Source organism: Numenius arquata, chromosome 2 (genome assembly GCF_964106895.1).
Source record: "Numenius arquata chromosome 2, bNumArq3.hap1.1, whole genome shotgun sequence".
Taxonomy (NCBI): Eukaryota; Metazoa; Chordata; class Aves; order Charadriiformes; family Scolopacidae; genus Numenius; species Numenius arquata.
In genome coordinates this window covers 132769076-132790718 of record NC_133577.1, presented here as the reverse complement: position 1 = coordinate 132790718, position 21643 = coordinate 132769076, and the positions used below count along the sequence as shown (strand labels likewise).

General features: G+C 59.9%; 2 protein-coding genes across 2 annotated transcripts; one reads left to right on the top strand and one right to left on the bottom strand.

Annotated features, from left to right (window-relative positions):
• Positions 1-176: 176 nt before the first annotated feature.
• On the bottom strand, positions 177-2358 carry LOC141478882 (acrosin-like). The gene is made up of 5 exons (XM_074167832.1): positions 2150-2358; positions 1641-1844; positions 1287-1552; positions 859-1004; positions 177-524 (listed from the first exon to the last, which is right to left on the bottom strand). Exons 1-5 carry the CDS (start codon positions 2218-2220, stop codon positions 177-179), a joined length of 1035 nt encoding a protein of 344 aa, XP_074023933.1. The 5' UTR covers positions 2221-2358.
• A 3803-nt stretch (positions 2359-6161) lies between these two features.
• Positions 6162-8587, top strand: LOC141478873 (acrosin-like). Its single transcript, XM_074167821.1, has 5 exons — positions 6162-6379; positions 6685-6885; positions 7200-7465; positions 7748-7893; positions 8228-8587. The coding sequence occupies exons 1-5, from the start codon at positions 6309-6311 to the stop codon at positions 8585-8587; spliced, it is 1044 nt and encodes a 347-aa protein (XP_074023922.1). The 5' UTR covers positions 6162-6308.
• Positions 8588-21643: the final 13056 nt, after the last annotated feature.

Here is a 21643-nt window from a genome sequence, read left to right as displayed (position 1 = left end):
CAGTAACTTTATTTCAACAACCAAGTCAACATCAGCATCTGCGTGCGCTCAGAGGAGCGTGGCAGGACAGAGCAGGCCTTGGGCACTGAGGCTGCCTTTGGACCAGCAGGCATGGCCCCAAGAGGAGATGGTCATGGGACACTGCAGCCTGTGCTGGATCCTCTTCATCCTGCTACTCAAACGTTTTTCCCCCTGAGGGCCTGCAGGAGCTCCTGCACCCGAGTGAAAAATTCTACCAGCTTCGGGCGTGGAAAAGGGCAGGAGTCAAACTGGCTCGATTGTGTTGGGATTGGCCTTGGGGTTTGAGAAGGAGCGTAAGTGAAGGGCACATGTTGTGTTGGAGTAGCCGTTGCTGCTGGACGCAGCCCCATCTGGACCAGGATCCAGTCGTAGAAGTGCTGTGTGGAGGTGTAGACCCCGGGCTGTTTGGCTCTGGCGCAGCCTTTCCCCCAGCTGGTCACCCCAACCAACCAGAAATAATCCGCAGTTGTGTCTTTGCACACCAGGGGACCACCGCTGTCCCCCTGCAGCAGAGGAGAGAGGATGGAGGTGTGTTGGTGGCCACCGTCAGCACTACGGGGGCTCCTGGATGTGTGGAAGAAGGATGTTCTGGGACTGGGATCTGGACCTATGGCTGCCAAGAGCAGGGATGGGCTTTCTGGGCAGAGTCCCGCCCTCTGGGACCAGGGGAGACACTGGGCAAGGACCTGCCTCTGGGGAAGGGGAGGCGAGCCCCAGCAGCGGTGGGGAGCCAGCGGTGGGAAGGCGACTGGCCCGTCAGAGCCCGTGCCGGGGTGTGTGTGGCGGCGGTGACAGGGCTGCTGTGCTGCTGGGTCCGGGCTGGGGGCACCCTCCTACCTGGCAGGTGTCGATGATCCCGTACGCGTAGCCAGCACACAGGTTGTTGCTGTGGATGGCCCCTGCGTACCACCGGCTGCTGTTACAGAGGTGGGTGTTGAGGAGGTGGACCGGGGCCTCCTGCAGGACATCAGGTCGTCTGGAACCTGTCAGCACAGAAAGCAATTAACCCCAGCAGCTCGTTGCCAGTTCTCCCCCCTCTCCCCGCCTGGTGAGCCCCTTCCCCAGGGCTCAGCTTTGCACCCGGGAGGCCTTGGGTCGGTGCTTCCCTTTGGTCTCGTGCTGGGCAATGGGCCGGGTCCATCTCCCGATGGGCACGCGTCTCCACAGCCCGACTTTGGCCTTCGCCCCTGCTCTCGGGAAGCCCAGCCCGTCTCCCCAGCGAGCCAAGCTTGCCCTCGGGACACCAGCACTTTTGGGGAACTCACTTCTTGCATTCGTGGCGCCCCAACCACTGACGTAGCAGTTTTTCAGCTCCGACACCCTCAGCGAGGCGTCGGGCACGCAGGCCAGCTGTACGTAGTAGCTGCACTGGACTGGGTGGTCCAGTTCCAGCAAGGCGATGTCGTTCAGCTGCGAGATATTGTTATAGTGCTCGTGTATCAGGAGCCGCTGGATGTGGCGCACCTGGACCTCCGGGCCCATCTGAGACAGCCGGTTGGCCCCGATCACCACGCGCCACAGGAGTTCGGGCCTGGAAGGCAGATGGAGAGGGGTGAGAGGGAGCGGAGCCCCAGGCTGCAGCAGCCCAGCCCTTCCCTGCCCCAGACAGTGCCCCTCACCTGTTCTCCAGGAAGCAGTGGGCTGCTGTGAGGACCCACTGGGCGCTGATGAGGGACCCTCCGCAGATGTGCTGCACCACGCCGCCTTCCCAGACTATCTGGATGCTGACCATCCATGGCCAGGCCCCCGGCTGGGCGTCTGTGCCCCCCACGACGCGTGAGGCACCGTAGCGATGAGCCAAGGGCCGGAGACCGCAGCTCGCTCTGTAACCAGCAACTCGTCACTCTCCTGCCCCGTGGCTCGCTGCTGCTCGGGCTCAAGGTCACCGACCCCCCTCCCCACAAGGCGCTGCAGGGCCAGGGGACCCCCAGGGCGAGCGCCTGCCCACTCCTGTTCCTGCTTTAGCCCCACAGAAGAGCTGTGCCAGCAGCCTGGAGGCTGTCCGGGATCTCAGGCTCCCCCCTGGCGCTGGGGAAGCTGTGGCGTGGCCACGGGGGATAAGCGGGCACCCTCCAGTGAACCCCGTAAGGGTTGCCCAAGCTGCCTCCCAGAGCCTCGGGCCGCTTACCCACAGTTGTCCCAGGTGCCCTGCACGGGCCGGCACAGGGCCAGCAGGACGAGGACCAGGAGCACATTCATGGTGCCAGTGGCACGTGGCAGATGCAGGAGCCGAGAGCTCGTTGTCACCAGCAGAGCAGCAGCCCGGGCAGTGCTGGCAGCGCCGGCAGCGCTCGCGGTGCCCTGGTTGCCAGGGCTGATGTCACAGAGCCCCTGGCTCCGAGTGCTGGGCAGGGGCCTATCAGGAGGAGGGGGGGGCAACATGGGGGGTTCCGAGCAGGAGGGGCGGCAGAAGCTGGGCTCAGACACCCCCGACAGAGTCCCTGACTGAACAAGATCAGAAAACAAAAAATAACACTAACAATTATAATAACATAAGGCACTCTAACCGCCCGGTGAATTGCCATTGTCCTGAGCAGTGATCATGCATTCTCATCGCCTTATGCCCCCCATTTATATATTGATCCTGATGTCTATGGTATGGAATATTCCACTGGCCTTTCCATCATTCTGTCTATTTTTCTACGGGAAGTTAAAAAAAAGTCCTTGAATAATCGTAAACATCACTCAGCACCAATTAAAACAATAGTTATTCTTGACATTCCCGTCACAGCAATCCCTAGAAAGAAAAATTAATTCTTTCCCAGCTGAAACCAGGACAACCCTCCATCAGCCCCATCTCCTCATTAGCCTTCTCCAGCCGCACGGTGCAGCCTTGCTAACACGCAAGCAAGGGCCCGGCAGCCACGGGAGGTCTTAGGAGCAGGAGCAGCCACGCACATGGCATTTGCTGAGCAGGGCTGGTCCCTGGAGGGCAGAGAGCAGGGGCTTGAAGAAAGGAGCCTCAAAGCTGGTAAAAGGTGCCAGAGCCTCCTGCTGCCATCCCGGCTTGTGTGGCCAGGAGGAAGGCACATGCCTGAGAGGGCAGCCTGGTCCCTGGTGTGGCCGGGCAGGCCCTGTCTGAAAGGGCAGTTGCTGCTCTCAAGGCCCTGGAGGTGCAGCATGGCTTCATGGGCACCACAACTGGGCCCCAAACAAACTGGGCTCAGTCAAGGCTGCTCTGTTTTTTGAAAATTGACCTGAAGGTGGTGCCCCGTATCTGCGTAGGGTAGACAGAAGGCAGCCCCAGAGAAGGTCCTGTCTTTTGTGGATACCCTGCTTTTCCAGCAGCACATTTTGCAAGTGGTTAAGGGGGGATGATGAGAGAGGTGGCCACACTTCTCAGACAATTGAAGGAAGAGTTGGGGTCATTTTGGGGCAAGGAATCTGGCAGGGACACAGTACCCAGGAAACCCCATCGGTAATGCCATGGGAGTCCAAGGTGATGTCACTCAGAGCTCCTGAGACACCAATCTGTTCACAGATGGAGCAAACCCAGGAGCAGGGTGGCAGATAGCCCAGGGGGGGCGTCCCTGGTTTGGGAGGAGAGACAGGGGTGGAGAGAGGGAGGAGACAAAGAAGATGAAGGGGATGTACAAGCATGGAAAATGGAGACGAGGGGACATGAAGGAGCCTGTCACACATGGGCAAGCTGCTGGTGTCTTTGCTTGTTTGACTGAGCCCTGCACCTGATCACCACAGTCCATCCCACCTTCTTCTTGAGAGTGTCTCACATGCCCATGCAGCATCCTCCACCACACAGACCATCTCCAGCACCCCCTGGCACCCAGCCTACAGCCTAAGCATGCAGATGGAAAGAAGCAGACATGGCCTATGGAAAATAATGTCAGGAGCGGGAGCGGAGAGAGCCCATCAGGAGACTCCAGCTGGCATGTGAGGGGTGGTACGGGGCTGTGGAGGGACATCCCAGATCCATCTGCCACCTGGAAGCTGCGGGATGTCTGCCCAGAACCACCCCCAGCCCAGGAACACTAAGGCCTTCAGCTGGGGGCAATCCCCTGCTGTATCTCCTCACACTGGGGTGGCAGAGACCAGGTCTGGGACCAGGTCTCCCCACGTCAGGAAGCAGAAGTGACCCCGACCCTTCTCCTAGAAGGGAGACAGACTCTCTCCTGCACTGCAGCCCCCTTTCTGTGCCCCCTGCCAACAGCCCCTCCACACCTGCACCTCCTTGGTGCAATCCTGCATCCCTGCTGCTCAGGCAGCCTTTGTCCATGTTGCTCCTGCATGCCAGGCTGTGGCTGCATGTGCTGGTGGCACATTGGTCCCTCTCCCGTGGACACCCTCAGCTTCACACTTATCTCCAGGGCCTGGCCTCGTGGGGACAGAGACCTTTGCCTGCACCGTCACTGGGTTGTTGCAGAGCTCTCGATAACCATCACACCAAGACAACATAGAGCAGCTCTCCAAATGCTCATTGATGTCCCTGTGATGCCGTTTCACAGCACCAAGCCCTCTGCCAGTTGTAGCACCTTGAACATGACTCCAGCCACCACCCTGCAGCACCCTCTCCTTGCTGCTCTGCCCCACCAGACACACAGTGCTCGGCTGCTGCCAGCACGAAGCAGAGACCCGGCTGCTGTGCAGGGAATTTGGTAGAGCTCGCTTGAGAAGTGTGTCCCTCCATGGAGCTCTGCTCGGGTTCATAAGTGTCACACAGATGTCACTGCATGGGGTGGAGAAGAGTCCAGAATTGCCCTTGGTGGAGCAGCTGCCCTGTGGACATCATGGTTTCCTGTGCCCTGCGAACCCTTGTTCTTGTGTCTGCAGACCTGGAACTCCAGGGTGAGTTTTTCCCCAAGTCTCAGCTCTTCTCAGCCTTTGGCCCCGGACAGCCTCGGGGGCACACACCCTTCCCCTCAGCGCCAAGTGGCTCCTGGAAATGCCACCTCTGCCATCAGCGCGTCTGGGGGACCCCGCTCCCCCGGGAGCAGCACAGAGCTGGCTCAGAGGCGGCTTTGTGCAGGGGGGGACAGGGGTGACAGGGCTCTGCAGGGGAGCAGCAGCATCCTCAGCACAGCCCTGCTCTGAGCAGAGCCCAGCTCCCAGCCTCAGCGGCCAGAGGACAACGGAGGCACAAGGACGTGGCTCCCCGGGGACAATCTGAGCTGGGGGTGCTCCCCTGCATGTGTGGAACAGGCGCTCTACCCTCACCCCACACCGACCCCACAGCTGTCCTCCCCACATCTTCCATGCCCACCTCCTCCTACCACCGCAGGCTCCCTCCTTTCCCCCCTACCCTCCCTCTGCCTCCCCTTGGCAGCCCCAAATCCCGGGAACCGGGTTGCTGAACCCAGGCAGCCAGAGCTCCTGTGGGGTCCTGCTGCCCGCAGAGGGACCTGCCCTCAGCCCCCTCTGCCCCCAGCCCAGCGCTGTCCCCTGCCAGGTGAACACTCCGGGTAATGCACACACTGTGCCCGTTGTGCCCAGCAAGTGGAAGGCACGCACACTCAGCATGCACGCACACTCACAAAAGTGCATGCACATGCAGCCTGCCTGCGTGCACACAATGCCCACACAGACTGCGCATGCTCTGCCCTGTGAACACACGTGTGGTGTGTGCATGCTCACAGGCTCACTTGTATGACAGTGCACATCTATGGTGTGCACCCACAGTGTGGTACATGGATGCAGAGTGCACCAGACACTGACTGCACACACACACACAGTGCACACATGCCGACATGCCAGTGTGTGTGCACCCAGACACGCACACACAAACAGCGTGCATCGTGGGGGCGTGCAGGGTTGTCCCACTCGCAGATCATGGTGTCTGCCCCGGCTGTCACCAGGCGGGCTCTGCAGCACCCAACCGAGTGCGTGCGGCCACAGTTCTGCTCTCTGGTGTGTGCTTTGGGAAGGACGTGGTGGCCAAGGGCTGCAGAGCAGGGCGGCAGGGACCTTCCCCAAGGGGCTGTGGTGCCACATTGGTTTTCCTGTGGGCTGTCGGCAGGCGGTGGCTTGGAGCCAGGCGCTGCCGCTGGCCACGGGGCTGCACACCCTCATCCCGCAACCAGAGCGATCAGCGGGGTCTGTCGGGGGTGTCTGAGCCCAGCTTCTGCCGCCCCTCCTGCTCGGAACCCCCCATGTTGCCCCCCCCTCCTCCTGATAGGCCCCTGCCCAGCACTCGGAGCCAGGGGCTCTGTGACATCAGCCCTGGCAACCAGGGCACCGCGAGCGCTGCCGGCGCTGCCAGCACTGCCCGGGCTGCTGCTCTGCTGGTGACAACGAGCTCTCGGCTCCTGCATCTGCCACGTGCCACTGGCACCATGAATGTGCTCCTGGTCCTCGTCCTGCTGGCCCTGTGCCGGCCCGTGCAGGGCACCTGGGACAACTGTGGGTAAGCGGCCCGAGGCTCTGGGAGGCAGCTTGGGCAACCCTTACGGGGTTCACTGGAGGGTGCCCGCTTATCCCCCGTGGCCACGCCACAGCTTCCCCAGCGCCAGGGGGGAGCCTGAGATCCCGGACAGCCTCCAGGCTGCTGGCACAGCTCTTCTGTGGGGCTAAAGCAGGAACAGGAGTGGGCAGGCGCTCGCCCTGGGGGTCCCCTGGCCCTGCAGCGCCTTGTGGGGAGGGGGGTCGGTGACCTCGAGCCCGAGCAGCAGCGAGCCACGGGGCAGGAGAGTGACGAGTTGCTGGTTACAGAGCGAGCTGCGGTCTCCGGCCCTTGGCTTATCACTATGGGACATCACGCGTCGTGGGGGGCACAGACGCCCAGCCGGGGGCCTGGCCATGGATGGTCAGCATCCAGCAAACCTGGTACGCCGGCTGGAGGCACTTCTGCGGAGGGTCCCTCATCAGCGCCCAGTGGGTCCTCACAGCAGCCCACTGCTTCCTCGAACTCAGGTGAGGGGCACCAGGGCACGGGGCTGTCTCCACCACCCCAGCTGGTGCCCTGTGCCAGCACCACATGCTGCTCTCGCCCCAGTCCCTCACCCCGCGCCAGGGCACTCCCGAGCCAGCAGGGACTGCTCAGGAGAAGGCTGGGTTTGTGCCACAGCTCCCCAGCAGCCATGGCCTCCAGCTGGCCATGGCCTGTGCCCGAAGCGCCTCCATAATGTGGTTTTGCTCCCTCCCTGGGGAAGCCAAGGGCAGGGAAGGGCTGGGCTGCTGCAGCCTGGGGCTCCGCTCCCTCTCACCCCTCTCCATCTGCCTTCCAGGCCCGAACTCCTGTGGCGCGTGGTGATCGGGGCCAACCGGCTGTCTCAGATGGGCCCGGAGGTCCAGGTGCGCCACATCCAGCGGCTCCTGATACACGAGCACTATAACAATATCTCGCAGCTGAACGACATCGCCTTGCTGGAACTGGACCACCCAGTCCAGTGCAGCTACTACGTACAGCTGGCCTGCGTGCCCGACGCCTCGCTGAGGGTGTCGGAGCTGAAAAACTGCTACGTCAGTGGTTGGGGCGCCACGAATGCAAGAAGTGAGTTCCCCAAAAGTGCTGGTGTCCCGAGGGCAAGCTTGGCTCGCTGGGGAGACGGGCTGGGCTTCCCGAGAGCAGGGGCGAAGGCCAAAGTCGGGCTGTGGAGACGCGTGCCCATCGGGAGATGGACCCGGCCCATTGCCCAGCACGAGACCAAAGGGAAGCACCGACCCAAGGCCTCCCGGGTGCAAAGCTGAGCCCTGGGGAAGGGGCTCACCAGGCGGGGAGAGGGGGGAGAACTGGCAACGAGCTGCTGGGGTTAATTGCTTTCTGTGCTGACAGGTTCCAGACGACCTGATGTCCTGCAGGAGGCCCCGGTCCACCTCCTCAACACCCACCTCTGTAACAGCAGCCGGTGGTACGCAGGGGCCATCCACAGCAACAACCTGTGTGCTGGCTACGCGTACGGGATCATCGACACCTGCCAGGTAGGAGGGTGCCCCCAGCCCGGACCCAGCAGCACAGCAGCCCTGTCACCGCCGCCACACACACCCCGGCACGGGCTCTGACGGGCCAGTCGCCTTCCCACCGCTGGCTCCCCACCGCTGCTGGGGCTCGCCTCCCCTTCCCCAGAGGCAGGTCCTTGCCCAGTGTCTCCCCTGGTCCCAGAGGGCGGGACTCTGCCCAGAAAGCCCATCCCTGCTCTTGGCAGCCATAGGTCCAGATCCCAGTCCCAGAACATCCTTCTTCCACACATCCAGGAGCCCCCGTAGTGCTGACGGTGGCCACCAACACACCTCCATCCTCTCTCCTCTGCTGCAGGGGGACAGCGGTGGTCCCCTGGTGTGCAAAGACAACTTTGGGGACTACTTCTGGTTGGTTGGGGTGACCAGCTGGGGGAAAGGCTGCGCCAGAGCCAAACAGCCCGGGGTCTACACCTCCACACAGCACTTCTATGACTGGATCCTGTTCCAGATGGGGCTGTACCCACAAGTAAGGGCGTCTCCAACATCACGGAATTGGAGTCATTTTCTCACCACCTCCACACCTTACCAGAGGCCGAGGCCAGTGCCAACACAATCGGGCAAGCTTGGCTCCTGCCCATTTCCACGCCAGAAGCTGGTAGAATTTTTCACTCGGGTGCAGGAGCTCCTGCAGGCCCTCAGGGGGAAAAACGTTTGAGTAGCAGGATGAAGAGGATCCAGCACAGGCTGCAGTGTCCCATGACCATCTCCTCTTGGGGCCATGCCTGCTGGTCCAAAGGCAGCCTCAGTGCCCAAGGCCTGCTCTGTCCTGCCACGCTCCTCTGAGCGCACGCAGATGCTGATGTTGACTTGGTTGTTGAAATAAAGTTACTGATGTTCACAGCTAACCATGCTTCAGTCCAATTCAGTCTGTGGAGCCAGGCAAGGACTTCCATGCCTGGCACCTGCAGGATGAGGCCGTGGGCAGAGAGTGGGGCATGAAGGGGGAGAGTCACCCAAAGGGCTGAACATGTGCCTGGTGGGAGAGGAGGGTGCTCAGAGCCACATGACAAGAGCGTGACAAGAGACATCGCTGACCACAGCCAACAGAGCGAGAAGCTGACAGGTGTTGCAGTGCCGTAGGGAAGAGCCAGATTTCATGGGTGGTTAAGGGGGGATGATGAGAGAAGTGGCCACGCTTCTCAGATAATTGAAGGAAGAGTTGGGGTCATTTTGGGGCAAGGAATCTGGCAGGGACACAGTACCCAGGAAACCCCATCGGTAATGCAATGGGAGTCCAAGGTGATGTCACTCAGAGCTCCTGAGACACCAATCTGTTCACAGATGGAGCAAACCTGGGAGCAGAGGGGGACAAATAGCAGAGGGGGTGTCCCTGGTTTGGGAGGAGAGACAGGGGTGGAGAGAGGGAGGAGACAAGGAAGATGAAGGGGATGTACAAGCATGGAAAATGGAGATGAGGGGACATGAAGGAGCCTGTCACACACAGGCAAGCTGCTGGTGTCTTTCTTGTTTGACTGAGCCCTGCACCTGATCACCTCAGTCCATCCCACCTTCTTCTTGAGAGTGATTCCAAACCTGGTGCTGTGTGGCCTCGCTCTCTACCCGCTGGGCGGTGGTTCCAGAGGCTGCCAGCAATGGTGAAGGGAACAGAGGCCCCAGGGACCCCGCACCTGGAAACACCCAGTGTCCAGGGCCAGCGCCGGGCGGGAGCACCGTGTGCATGTGCCATTCAATGGTGAACGTGGAGCTGGACTTGCTCACGAGCAAGGGGGCAGAGATCCTTTCAGACATGTGGGTGGCACGTGGTTGCAGCCCCCCTCGTTGATCAGACCCAGCATCCACAGACCTTACAAGTGGCCCCGGCTGCCAACCCCCAGCCACGTTTCCACGCTCCCGGCAAGCTTTGCCTTGAAGGAGCACGCAGTAACAAGCAACCACATGGATACTCTCACCCTTTTCCTGTCTCTGTTATCCTGGGCTGCAGAGCAACATGGGGATGGCTATGGTAGGGTGAAGGGGTCTGACACCACGAATCTGGGTGGCACCCCTCGTGTCTGGGTGGCCTGGGGCAGGCCATGCTCTGTGGAGCCAGCCTGAGCACTGCATGGCTCTGCAGCAGCCTGCCCAGACCCTCCACAGACCCTGCCCCGGACCCTTCTAGGCTGGGCTGTCCTCTCCAGCAACGCTGGGTGGTGTCCATGGGGCAGACCCGGGCAGAGGAGAGGACCTGGGGCTGGCTGCGGCATGGGAATGGAGTGATGCCTCTTGCTGCTGGGACTTGGGGCAGGATCTGGTGTCTTTCCTGCCAAGAGCCAGGGCTGTGGCGGGTGCATTTGCTCCGGGAGGGGTTTTTCTTCCCTCAAAGCTTCCACAGAGTAGCCCTGCCCTTCCCCATACCCGCACCCAGATGGATGCAGCCTTTGGCACTCCTCATGTCTAGGTGGGTCTCCCCAGAGAAGCTGAACACCCACCTTGCTCCACAAAACTAGTGCCTGGGTCGTCATCTCACCCACCCAGCAGCCTGAAAACGGAAGGTTAAAGTGAAGTGAGCTTATGGTGGGGTTCTGTGTGAGCAGGAGAGAAAGCTCCTCTCCAGCCACAGTCACTCCGCGTGTCTTGGCCTCGAGCTGTGCGTGGACACTTCCCACAGAGCGAAGTGGGGGAAGTGAGCTATGGGTCCCTGCAATGAGCAGCCCCATTGCCAGGCCATGGGGACGATGCGCTGACGGCAAGGCCTCGGAATGCAAAGCACAGGCACGGGTTGGGAGCTGGGCTCCAGCAGAGAAAATTTGTGACGGGTCTTTAAATGAAGCTGGTTGCATGTCATGCAAGAAGACCCTGTTCCTGCAGAGCAGACTCGGGTGCAGCTGAGTGAGCAGGAGCAAGGGGAGGCAGCAGACTGCAGGATGGTGCCATGGCCCCTTGGGGACAGAGCGGGATGTTCTCGGTGCCATCCAAAGTAACGTGGGAAATTGGTATTTTTCCCAAATGAGAGCCAAATGCAGTTTTGTGCTGCAGGAGGCAGTTGCGTCCCTCTGGGCTGAGGCTGTGCCCGGTGGGTGATCCAGGCAGTGAGGAGGGGAGGCGACAGGCTGAGGGGAGAGGAGCGGGCTCGGGAAGCATGGCAGACTGCGAACGCCTTGGAGATGGCAGGCTGAAGGGCAACGTGTCCAGGGAAAGGTGTTACAGGGGAAGAAAGTGCTGCTGGCAGCCCGGCTTTCCTCCTTTGCTCACCACCCTCTCCAAAGCCCAGTGATGCCTCCCCATCGCAGCCAGCCCCCGAGCTGGCCAGGCCATGCAGAGCCCTTTCCAGCCACGCTCCTGGCTTGGTGGGAGGGCTGGGGGTGCTGCCTGATGCTCTGCCTGGAGCAGAAGGGTGAGCTGTGCCCCCAGACAGTGTGTCCTGCAGAGGGTTTGGGACATGTAAGGCCTCAGCCAGCTCTGGGGCTGCAGCCTGTAGCATCCAGAAAGCCCCCTGCCCTGCTCCCTGGAGCAGGACCCCAGGGGACAGGCGGTGGGAACTCCTGTGTCCTCAGGGCTCAGGGCTGGGACGGCTGATGCTCAGAGCAGGGCGCTGGGGCAATGGCCATGGAGTCGGGGCAGAGCGTGTATGGTTGTTGGAGTGCATTTGGGGGGCTGGGGATTGGGGTGGGGCACCGGGAGTGGGGAGGGCAGGATGCTCATGGGGGGTACTGAGGATTGGGGGGGCACTGGGAGTGGGGAAGGCAGGGTGCTCACAGGGACAGAACAAGGTGGTGTGGCGAGAGAGGAAAACTTGCAGGTGACTGGGAGCCCAGAATCCCACCTGCCCTGCCCCATGCTGTGCCCCCCTTCCTGGCCCGAGGGGAAGGCTCTGGCCCTGCACAGCCCCACAGCTGCCCGCAGAGCTCGGTGAGTGCCGCTGGGGCCACCACAGCGGGCTGCAGCGAGGCCAGCCCTGTGCCAGGAGATGGCTCTCTGCCTGGGGCCACCCTGTGCTGGAGCCGTGCTCTCCTTCATTGCGCTGAGCTGCTCTTCCACACCCTGCTGCTTCCCACAGCTTGTCTCTCCCCCACCTCTGGCAGCTGCCAGACAACATTTCGGGAGATGGAGCAGACATGTCTGCAGCAGAGACTTCAGAGGGGCTGGGGAGCTTGCAGCAGCTCTGCACAAAGGAGGTGGTGTGCAATCAATCATCAGATCCCCCCACCCCGCACGCTGCATATTTAATGGCTCTTTGGGTCTTAATGTTTAAATCTATCTAATGAGCATTTAACTGCTGCTCAATATTTAATGTCTGGATGTTCAGAGTAATAGTCCCATGTATCACAGCGGGTGCTGGTCCATCACTCGGGCACGGGGAGAAGCTGCAGGAGAGGCTTTAGGGCAGGGCCAGGGAGGCCGGGGGGTCTGCTCCACGACATCGTTTGCAGGGATGGCAGGTTGTCTCTGCACCATGAACTCTTTCTGACTCTCTCTGATGTCTGACTCTTCTCGGCGGTGCAGTAAAGCTGGAGCTCGTCTGTGCTGGCTGGGGATGAGGGCCTGGTGTCCTGCTGTGGGGCTGGTGCTGGAGCCGTGGGCTGGGAGCGGCCCCGGGCAGCCAGTCCCACTCGCTGACACCCTGGCCCGGGCCCACAGCAACACCCCGCACCCAGCCTCTGCCCACAGCAGGTCTGCAACCCGCCCGATGGTTCTCCTGAGCAGGCAGCCCCACCGTGGCTGTCACTCCACAGAGGCTGCATCGAGACCTCTGGACACTTGGAGGTGACTGCAGGGTCTGTCTCCGTCCCTGCTGCCCCCATCACTGCCTCCCCAAGGGCTGCAGCACATGGTTTTATCCTCATGTTCCTGCTCATCACTGGCGATGACTGCAAAGGCAATTTGTAGATATGCCTGTGGCTGGAGCAGGCAGCGATGTGGTGTGGAGTGACCTCAGCTCCCAGAGGAATGGGCACAGCTGCCCTCAGGAGCCTTGCCTATAAGCTTTACTGCTGGACAAATGCCCGTGGCGCCAAAGGTGAAGGATGCTGACAAGAGTCATCATAACCAGGCTTTTGGCCCATGTGACAGATGGTACGTGAGACAAGGAGGAGACCCTGAAGTTACCAGAGTAGTTCCTGAGGAACCAGTTCACAGGGACGGAGACATGGAAGGCTGGTGTGAGCTGGCTGTGGTAGTGCATCCTTTTGGGTGTCATAACATTGTCACTGTGTCACGATGGGCTGGTGTGAGCGTGCAGTGTGCCCTCCTGGTGCCTTGGGCCTGGGTCCTGCTCTGTCTGTGAGTGCTGCGTATTAGGATTGTGCTCCTGAGGGTTTCACGGGTTTGTTTGCCACAGCCTGTGCCCAGGACTGCCCCGTGGCACAGGGTCTGCTCACCGGCTGCTCTGCCTGCTGGTGCCGTGGGGCTGCCTGTGACCCACTGGAGGCAGGTTCCGTGTAGGGCTTTAGTTGTGGCAGAGACTGGGGATTGCCTGGAATGGTTGGATCGGGAATCCGGGCAGGCAGCCTGGCAGTGCACCCTGTCTGCATCTCCTTGGTACTCGGTATCTATGTGAGCACACCAGGACGTGCCTACACCAGAGATGGTGAGGAGGGGAACACTGTGCCCAGACGCAATCTGATGTATGTGCAGCAGGCTCTGGTGCGCACGCTGTCCCCCCAGCTCAGTCCAAGCAGATCTTGGGCCGTCACATCACGTTCAGCAATGCTGTGGCACGTTGCCCCTTTTCTGCAGAAATCAAGCACCTCCCTCGTGCTCCTCTCTGTGGCTGTTACCCCGAGGTGGGGTTTGGTTCCTGGGGCATCTCATGCTCTGGGCTTATGACTGCAGCAGCTCCACACCCCCTGGACAGGTGTACAGATGTAAGGCAGTGACTTTGCCCCAGTGGGGTCTGGGGCAACTGCTCATCTTCTGGCATGAGCCCTGCTGGCTCCCCAGCTGCCTGCCTTGTGCCCTCAGCAGCACACTCCTCCCCAGGGAGGGATGCCGAGGATCCCCCCCACCCGTGTCTGCAGGTATGTCCCTTGCCAAGTGCTCACGTGGGTGAGATGCAGCCCCGACCCCACCCCTGACAGCATTCTCCATGCGTGTCCTGAGCACCCACCACGTGCTCCCCCCTTGCCCATGGGATAACTGCTGTCTCTGGTGTGGAGGCTCACTCTCTGCCATCTCAGAAGGGCTCCTCCATGTACCAGGGGATCCCTGCCCCACTCTGGGAGCCCCAGAGTTGCAGAGCTGTGCCCCAAACTGAGCACTAGCAGACGGGCAGAGCAAGCCCTGCTGTGGTCTCATACAGCCTGCTGTGTTAATATGTGCCTGTGAAATCCTCCCCCGCTGCCAAACTGTGCTTGGCCTCCTCTGGTTTATCTGCCTCCCTGCCCTTTCCAAAATTACCCTCTCTGTCCCTGTCATAGAATCATAGAATCATAGAATGGCTAGAGTTGGAAAGGACCTTAAAGATCATCTAGTTCCAACCCCCCTGCCATGGGCAGGGACACCTCTCACTAGAGCAGGTTGCTTAAAGCCCCATCCAGCCTGGCCTTGAACACTTCCAGGGATGGGGCATCCACAACTTCCCTGGGCAACCTGTTCCAGTGCCTCACCACCCTCACTGTAAAGAATTTCTTCCTTATATCTAATCTAAATCTCTTCTCTTCCAATTTAAAACCATTGCCCCTTGTCCTGTCACCACTCTTCCTGACAAAGAGTCCCTCTTCAGCTCTTCTGTAGGCTCCCTTCAGGTATTGATAGGCTGTTATAAGGTCTCCCCGGAGCCTTCTCTTCTCCAGGCTGAACAACCCCAGCTCTCTCAGTCTGTCCCCAGGCCCAGACCCGTTCCCAGTCCCATCACCATCCCCACCCCAGCACCATTCCCGTCCCCATCCTGATCACTGTTTACATTCCTGTCGCCATCATGGTCTCCACCTCTGTGCCTCTCTGTCGTCTTCCCGGCAGCTCCCTCCCCACCCGCCGGCTACTCCCGCCGATCGCTGCGACTGACTTCCAGGGCTTCTGAGGGAGAGAGATACCTGATTAATCCCAGAGTGAGCTGTAATCACATGGCAATAACTGCACGACTCGTGCTTATCTGAATGTGTAATCACAGCAATGAATAATATTCAGGGCTTAGCACCTCACTAATTAGCACGCTGCCGGGAGGGGAGAGGCTGCATCAGCTTTATGCAGCAGGTCCCATCCCTCTCCGGGACCAGGCTCTGCTGTGGGGAGGGCAATGACCCTCCTCCTGTTGGGACACTGCTCCAGAGGTGCCACATGTGTGGCCAGACACCATGCTGTAGTCCCTGACCCACCGCAGCAGTGGGGACCCTCGTACCTCCCCAGCCCAGCTGTGATGGGGACATTGTCCCACCTCATGCAGTGACTCCTGCGCTGCCAGGAGGTCCTCATCTGCCTGTGCTCCAGGCAGCAGCCATGCCCGGCTTGTCCCTGTGTGCTCACAGAGGATGTGGTGGCAAGGCACCATTCCCTGAGCCCAGTGTCTCCCATGGGGGCTGTGGGATGCCTGTGCAGCATGGGCATGCCAGGCTGTGCCATGCTGTGCCCTGCTGACACACAGGTGGGCACCCAAGGAAGATGCTCCTGGTCCTGTGGCTGGCAAAGCTGCTGGCTCACATGCCCCTTGTCTGCCTGCTGGTCTCTCCCAGCCTGCAGCAGCGAGGCAGAGGCTTTGGTGCAGCACAAAGGTGACAAACTATGGCTATCCCAGCCATCCCTGCAGGAATATCCCAGGCCACAGGCTGCCGGTACCATCAGCTCCAGGTGGCAGAGATGGTGCCTCCCTAGCCTCGCTGCATTCGGTGTCATCGACCCAAAGGGAGCAGGAGGCCCTTCTGCCATGGCCAAGAGTGACAGAGGAAGGACCTGGGAGTGGAAACCTCTGCCACGATCCATGCCTGTGCTAGTCACAGTACTCCATCCAGAGAGCCAAGAGGGACAGGCTGAGAGTGCTGCCTGTGCCATGCCCTTGTGGGGTGCAGTGAACCACCACTGCCTGTGCCTGATAACCTGCCATCAGAGGGGGCAGAGACCCTGCCAGCTCAGCCTGGAGACCTCAGTACTGCCGTCATCCCCACAGACCTGCTGTGAAGTGAGGGACAAGCTGCAGTGGGTCTGGAGCTGCTGCCTCCTCTCACCACTCACAGGCAGCCCTCCCAGTGTGTCATGGCACTGACCCCCTCTCTGCTGGCCACCCAGCCCTGCCCTTTGCTGGCCCCAGCCACCACAGCCCTGAGGCTGATGTGACATAGACCAGGGACATCAGCCAGTCCTTGCCAAGTGGAGCAAGACCTAACATGAACCAGCGACACATGTACCATGAACAGTGAAAAGACACACTGTCCAGATGAGCAGCGTCCACAGCTTCATGTGGCATGTGGTGAGCACAGCCCCCAGTGAGCACCATCCCGGTGTGCATCCTGCCCATGGTGACACTACCCGTGTGTGTGTGAGCACAGCCCAGATGAGCCCTCCCTGTGCACACATGCACATGGCCCTGCGTGTCCTTGCTCCACAGACAGCACGTCCCGCTCTCCAGCACCCTGATGGCTGAGGTGGGGTGTGTGGAAACGGCTGATTTTCACCACCCTCTGTGGCGAGAGCCTGGGGCAGTGGGGCTGTGGCTCTAGCAGGGCCAGGGCACGAAGGCAGGGGGCCATGCCATGGCCACGCCAGAACAGCATGTCCTTGCAGGCAGGCCGGCAGAGATGCAGCCTCTGGAAATGTGCAGTGTCACCAAATTAAGAGCTTAATTAGCAGGCATGTTTCCCTTAAGGAGCTGTCGCCTCATTATCATAGAGAATGGTGATTAAGCAGCGGGAAGGGGCAGGTGCTGCCAGCAGAACCTGGGGAGGCAGGCAGTGAGCGCTCATTCCTCTGGCAGGGCAGGGAGTGTGTCTGACACCATCCTCTGCCCGCCTCCTCTCCCCCCTCCATCCCAGCACAGCCCTGCCCTGAACATCTCACCCTACCCAGTTGTCCCCCCATGAGCTCCCTTTTCCCCTTGTCCTGTCACTGCAGGCCCTGGAAAAAAATCTTTCTCTGTCTTTCTTATAAGCCCCCTTTATGTATTGAAAGGCTGCTATGAGGTCTCCCCGGAGCCTTCTCTTCTCTAAGCTGAACAACCCCAACTCTCTCAGCCTGTCCTCATAGGAGAGATGTTCCAGCCCCCTGGTCATTTCCATGGCATCCTCTGGACCCACTCTAACAGGTCCATGTCTTTCTTATACTGGGGAGCCCAGAGCTGGACGCAGTGCTCCAGGTGTGGTCTCATGAGAAGAGAGTAGAGGGAGAGAGAATCCCCTACCTCAGCCTGCTGCCCTTGACTGTAGCTCTTTGGACAGGACCATCCAGCCAATTCCTTATCCATATAACTGTCCATCTGTCAAACCCATATCTCTCCAATTTAGCAGCAAGAATGTTGTGAGGGACAATATCAGAGGTCTTACAGAAGTCTGGGTAGATGACATCGTAGCTCATCCCTTGTCAACTGATGCAGTTACTCCATTGGAAAAGGCCACCAGTTTACTCAGGCGCGATTCACCCTTGGTGAAGCTGTGTTGGCAGTCTCTAATCACCTCCCTGTCTTCCCTATGTTTCAATACCTCTTCCAGGAGGATCTGCTCCATGATCACACCAGGCACAGAGGTGAGGCTGACGGATTGGTAGTTCTGAGGGTCCTTCGTTTTATCCTTTTTAAAAATGGGCATGATGTTTCTTTTTTTCCAGTCACTGGGGGCTTTGCCTGACTGCCACAACTTTTCAGATATGATGCAGGGTCAAGTGCAGATGGTGCTTAGGCTGGCTGGTGGCCTGGCTGCAGGTCAGTGTCCCTCGCTGCCCAGAGGACATGGTAACACACCCAGCCTTGGGGTCAGGAGTGACCAAAAGGGCTTGGAGCCATCCACAGATGGACCATGGGCAGGTACCAGGGGTCTGAGCCCTGTCGCAGCCCAGGCTCTGGTTTGCACCAAGCAGCGTGGACGCTGCTGTGGGGACCCACCACCAGCTGCGGGCAGTGCGGGAATGGGGCTCGGTTCCATGTCGGCAGAGACGGTGGCTGTTCTGGTTCGGCAGACCAGCATCTGTTTTCCCAGTGGGGACTGCAAACACTTGGCTTGTTTTGAGTCCTGGGAGCACACAAAGGGTACGCCTTGGCGCTGGGGATGCCCCCCAGAGGAGATGCAGTTGTTTCTTGCTGTAAAGCTGGTCAGGACTTGCATTCAGGGTTCTTTGCAAGGTGGTAGAGAGAATGCTTTGAAAATATGTTTATATGCAAAATAGGCTCAGAAGGCTGAGCACGTAAAGTGCTGGGCTGTGCCCAGTGGGGTGGAATAAAGTCTTTTGCCATGTGAGGTGACTGCACTGCATAAAGCACCGGGGGAGCCGAGAGTCCCTATAGACTCTGGGCACAGGCAGCCACGCGTTGCCATGCTCAGGGGCCCGCAGCGTTCCTGCACACCGGGTAAGGTGGGCTGCAGCTCTTGGGAAAAGCACAAAGACTGGCATTCAGGGAAAGAGTCAGTGTCACCCTGAAAAGAGGCCACGGGAGAGTTTGGTATGCCGTCTGCAGCACCAGAGCAAATTACTCTACAGGGAAACAAAAGCCAGGGCAGAGGTTTGGAGAAAGGACCAAAGGCTTTATCACTGTCCTGAAGGTGTGATGTGGTTAGAGGGACAGAGATAACTCTGCCCTACGGCACAGGGAGCTGTAAGTAAAGCTTTTCATGTCACTGACCTGCCTGATCCTAGGCACGGCATTGTCGGTGGTTGCATCCTAGTAAAATCATTCTCAACTCTTGCAATAACGTTTGTTTTGTGTTGAGGGTTACCTGAGGCACACGCCAAGGCTTCATCTTCCGGGTGGGTGCTGAGAGCAGCCCACTGTAACCTAGCTGGGTGCTCAAGAGACACGGTGTTTGCCATGCGGCATGATGAGCTGGAGAAGGAGCTGGTAACACAGGGCACTGGTAGAGCAGAGGCATTTTCAGTAACAAGTGTTAGCCAGAGGCTCTTCAGCAGCACCACTGCAGGGACTGTGTCCAGACCTCGGCATGGGAGGTTCCCAGAGCAGGACAATGCTGCTGAAAGCCATGCACAGGCTGCAGGTGAGGAGGTTCTGGACTCACCTCCCAGCACAGCACAAGTGACAAGGGCAGGAAATGGTGTGAGATACGAGGTTCCTTATATGCATCGACGACGCAGTGGTGCTGCATGACGTGGGTTTTGAGAAGGCATGGGCTGCAGCCAGTGTCCCAGGAACCCCCTTGCCGTACGCCTGCGCTCTCTGCCCAGGCAGATCACGGGTCACAGCCTGAGCCGGGGAGATGCACAGTTGGGTACATGCGCTCATCAAAGCCTCTGCGGCAGGAAGCAGAGGGCTGAGCATGGGGTGCCCTTAACGGCGCGCTCAGAGGCTGCTGCTGGCAGAGCCCAAGGCTTATCTGTGTCAGTGAGGAAGATCTGACATTTCAGAGTCCCACAGCAGCTGCTCCTACACCATGAGCTCGGGGAAAAGAGGCAGCTGCACCTTCTGCTATCATCAAGAGCTGGAAAACACAAGGCCTCATCCTGCATTTGTCCACCTTTTAGAGATGTTCTTGGGCCACCAGCTTTGTACCAAACACCCAGGAATGGCATGAAGGGGACAGCATAGGATCCAGCATGTGGGACATGGCACAGAGATGGAATCCCGGAAAATAAACAGTTTATTCTATGAACAGCCAGGCGGGACTCAGTGCAGAGGCAGAATGCAGAACGCTGGGTCCAAGCAGACCCCAAATGCAACACAAGCAGTGCCGGTGGGCAAGTGCAGGCGCTGGGGACTCACCTCGGGAAGGGCGATGTGGGGACAAAGGCCGTACACCATCTGTCGGTGTCTGGGCTGCTCTGCACCCACGGTGGCAGAGGTGGCCCAGCAAGGAGCGTCAGTGCTTGGAGCAGGAGGCAGGGAGGCTGAGAGAGGAGCCTGGCGAGCTCACTGCAAGCTGTCCCTGAACTGGTACGTCCCACCCTGGCTGGGGACAGTGTCCTGTGCCTGAGGAGCAACGCCGTTGGCCATGGCATTCGCCCAGGGCTCCTGGTGTTGGTTGGGGCAGTGGTGGGCCCTGCAGATGAGGACCCAGACCCTGAACTTGGCTCATTGTTCTGTGGGACTCAGAGCCCAGCAGAGACCCGAGGCTTTGCTTGAGGAGCCACACTGTGAAGGTTTGGGTGATGCATCATCTCCACCCGGAGCTCTCAGCAGCATGACTAACAAAGCTCTGGGCACCAGCAGGAATCACCCTCACCAAGGGCTGCAGAGAGCAGCAGTGAACTGGGCTGGAGGGCTGCCCGGTGCACAGGCTTGTGGCCACGCTCTGCTCACTGTGTTAGCCCTGTCCCTGCCTGTGCTCAGCTGGAGCTGGTTGCTCCTCTCCCTGGAGCCAGTCCCTAAGCACACGGAGTGCCTCAGGGGAAGTGGTGTCCCTGTATGGTGAGAGAGGCATTTTGCTGACATGCAGAATCATAGAGAGGTTTGGGTTGGAAGGAATCCTTAAAGATCATCTAGTCCAACCCCCTCTGCCATGGGCAGGGACACCTCCCACCAGACCAGGTTGCTTGAAGCCCCATCCAGCCTGGCCTTGAACCCCTCCAGGGATGGGGCATCCACAGCTGTGTTCTCACTCTAACCAATGCCAGAGGGAAAGCCTCTCCTGCAGCTGCCCAAGAAGTTCCCTGCCCGTGCTCTGGCCTTCCTGGAGACTGGGTTTGGGGGGAGGCCGAAGGAGCTGGCATGATCCTCTCTGTGCTGCCAGGAGTGCTGGGCATGCTGCCGGCCCCATGGCGACTGCCAGCCCAGCCCCTCTGCTTTCATGAAGAGATCTCCCTCTCACCGTGCAGTGCACCGGAGCATGGGGGCAGCCTCTGCTGCCACAGCCTTCCCTCCAAAGGACAGCAACTGAGGGGGCTTCAGCCAGCCTCCCACCTCCCCACCATCCCATGCTGTGCCATGGGCCACTTAGTGATGGAAAGAGCAAGTGTGAAGTAGGGGGGCCCAAAGGAGGAGGGGGAGCTGAGCTGTCCCTCTGATGCTGGGCCCTGCTGCCCCATCATTTGCCCCCATCAGGGCCTGCAGGACCTCAGCAAAGCGCCCTGACAGAAGTCGGGCACAGGGAAGGCAGTTCCCTGCTCCAGATGGAGCCCAACTCATGCACCGAGTGTGAGATTCAGAGACACCACCTGCCTCTGCTTCCCTGCAGTGAGACCCCTACCTTGGGCATTGTGCAGCATCCCCTCATGGACCCACAGCAGCCACATCTGCTCCATGGTGGGCAGGAAGCAGAGCCACTTGGACTCCCCCCAGAGTCCCATCTGCCTGGCCCTTTGGCCCTCTGGCCTTTCCATGGTCATCATCCGAGCTCCTTCCCCGTGGGCTGTATCCCAAGGGCGAGTGCCTGTGGAGCCTCCTTGGCTCCTTTGCTGGACGTGGTTTCCCAGCCCTGCCCTGGTCTGCCCGGGAGGAGACTCTGCCAGAGCTGGGCGGCTTGGACTGCCCCCTGTGTCTGCCCCTTCCCCTGCCTCCCCTGGCCCCCTACATGGTCCCTGCTCTCCTCCCGCTGCCAGACTGGAGGGACCAGATGGGCCCTGCCTCCGCCTGGCTCCGCGCTCCTGTCTGGGAGACACGGCTTCCTGCTGCTTCCCACTCGCCAGCATTTGCATCGCACTTGTTCCCTGACCTTTGGAGAAGGCAGCGCAAGCAGCGAGCTCCGTT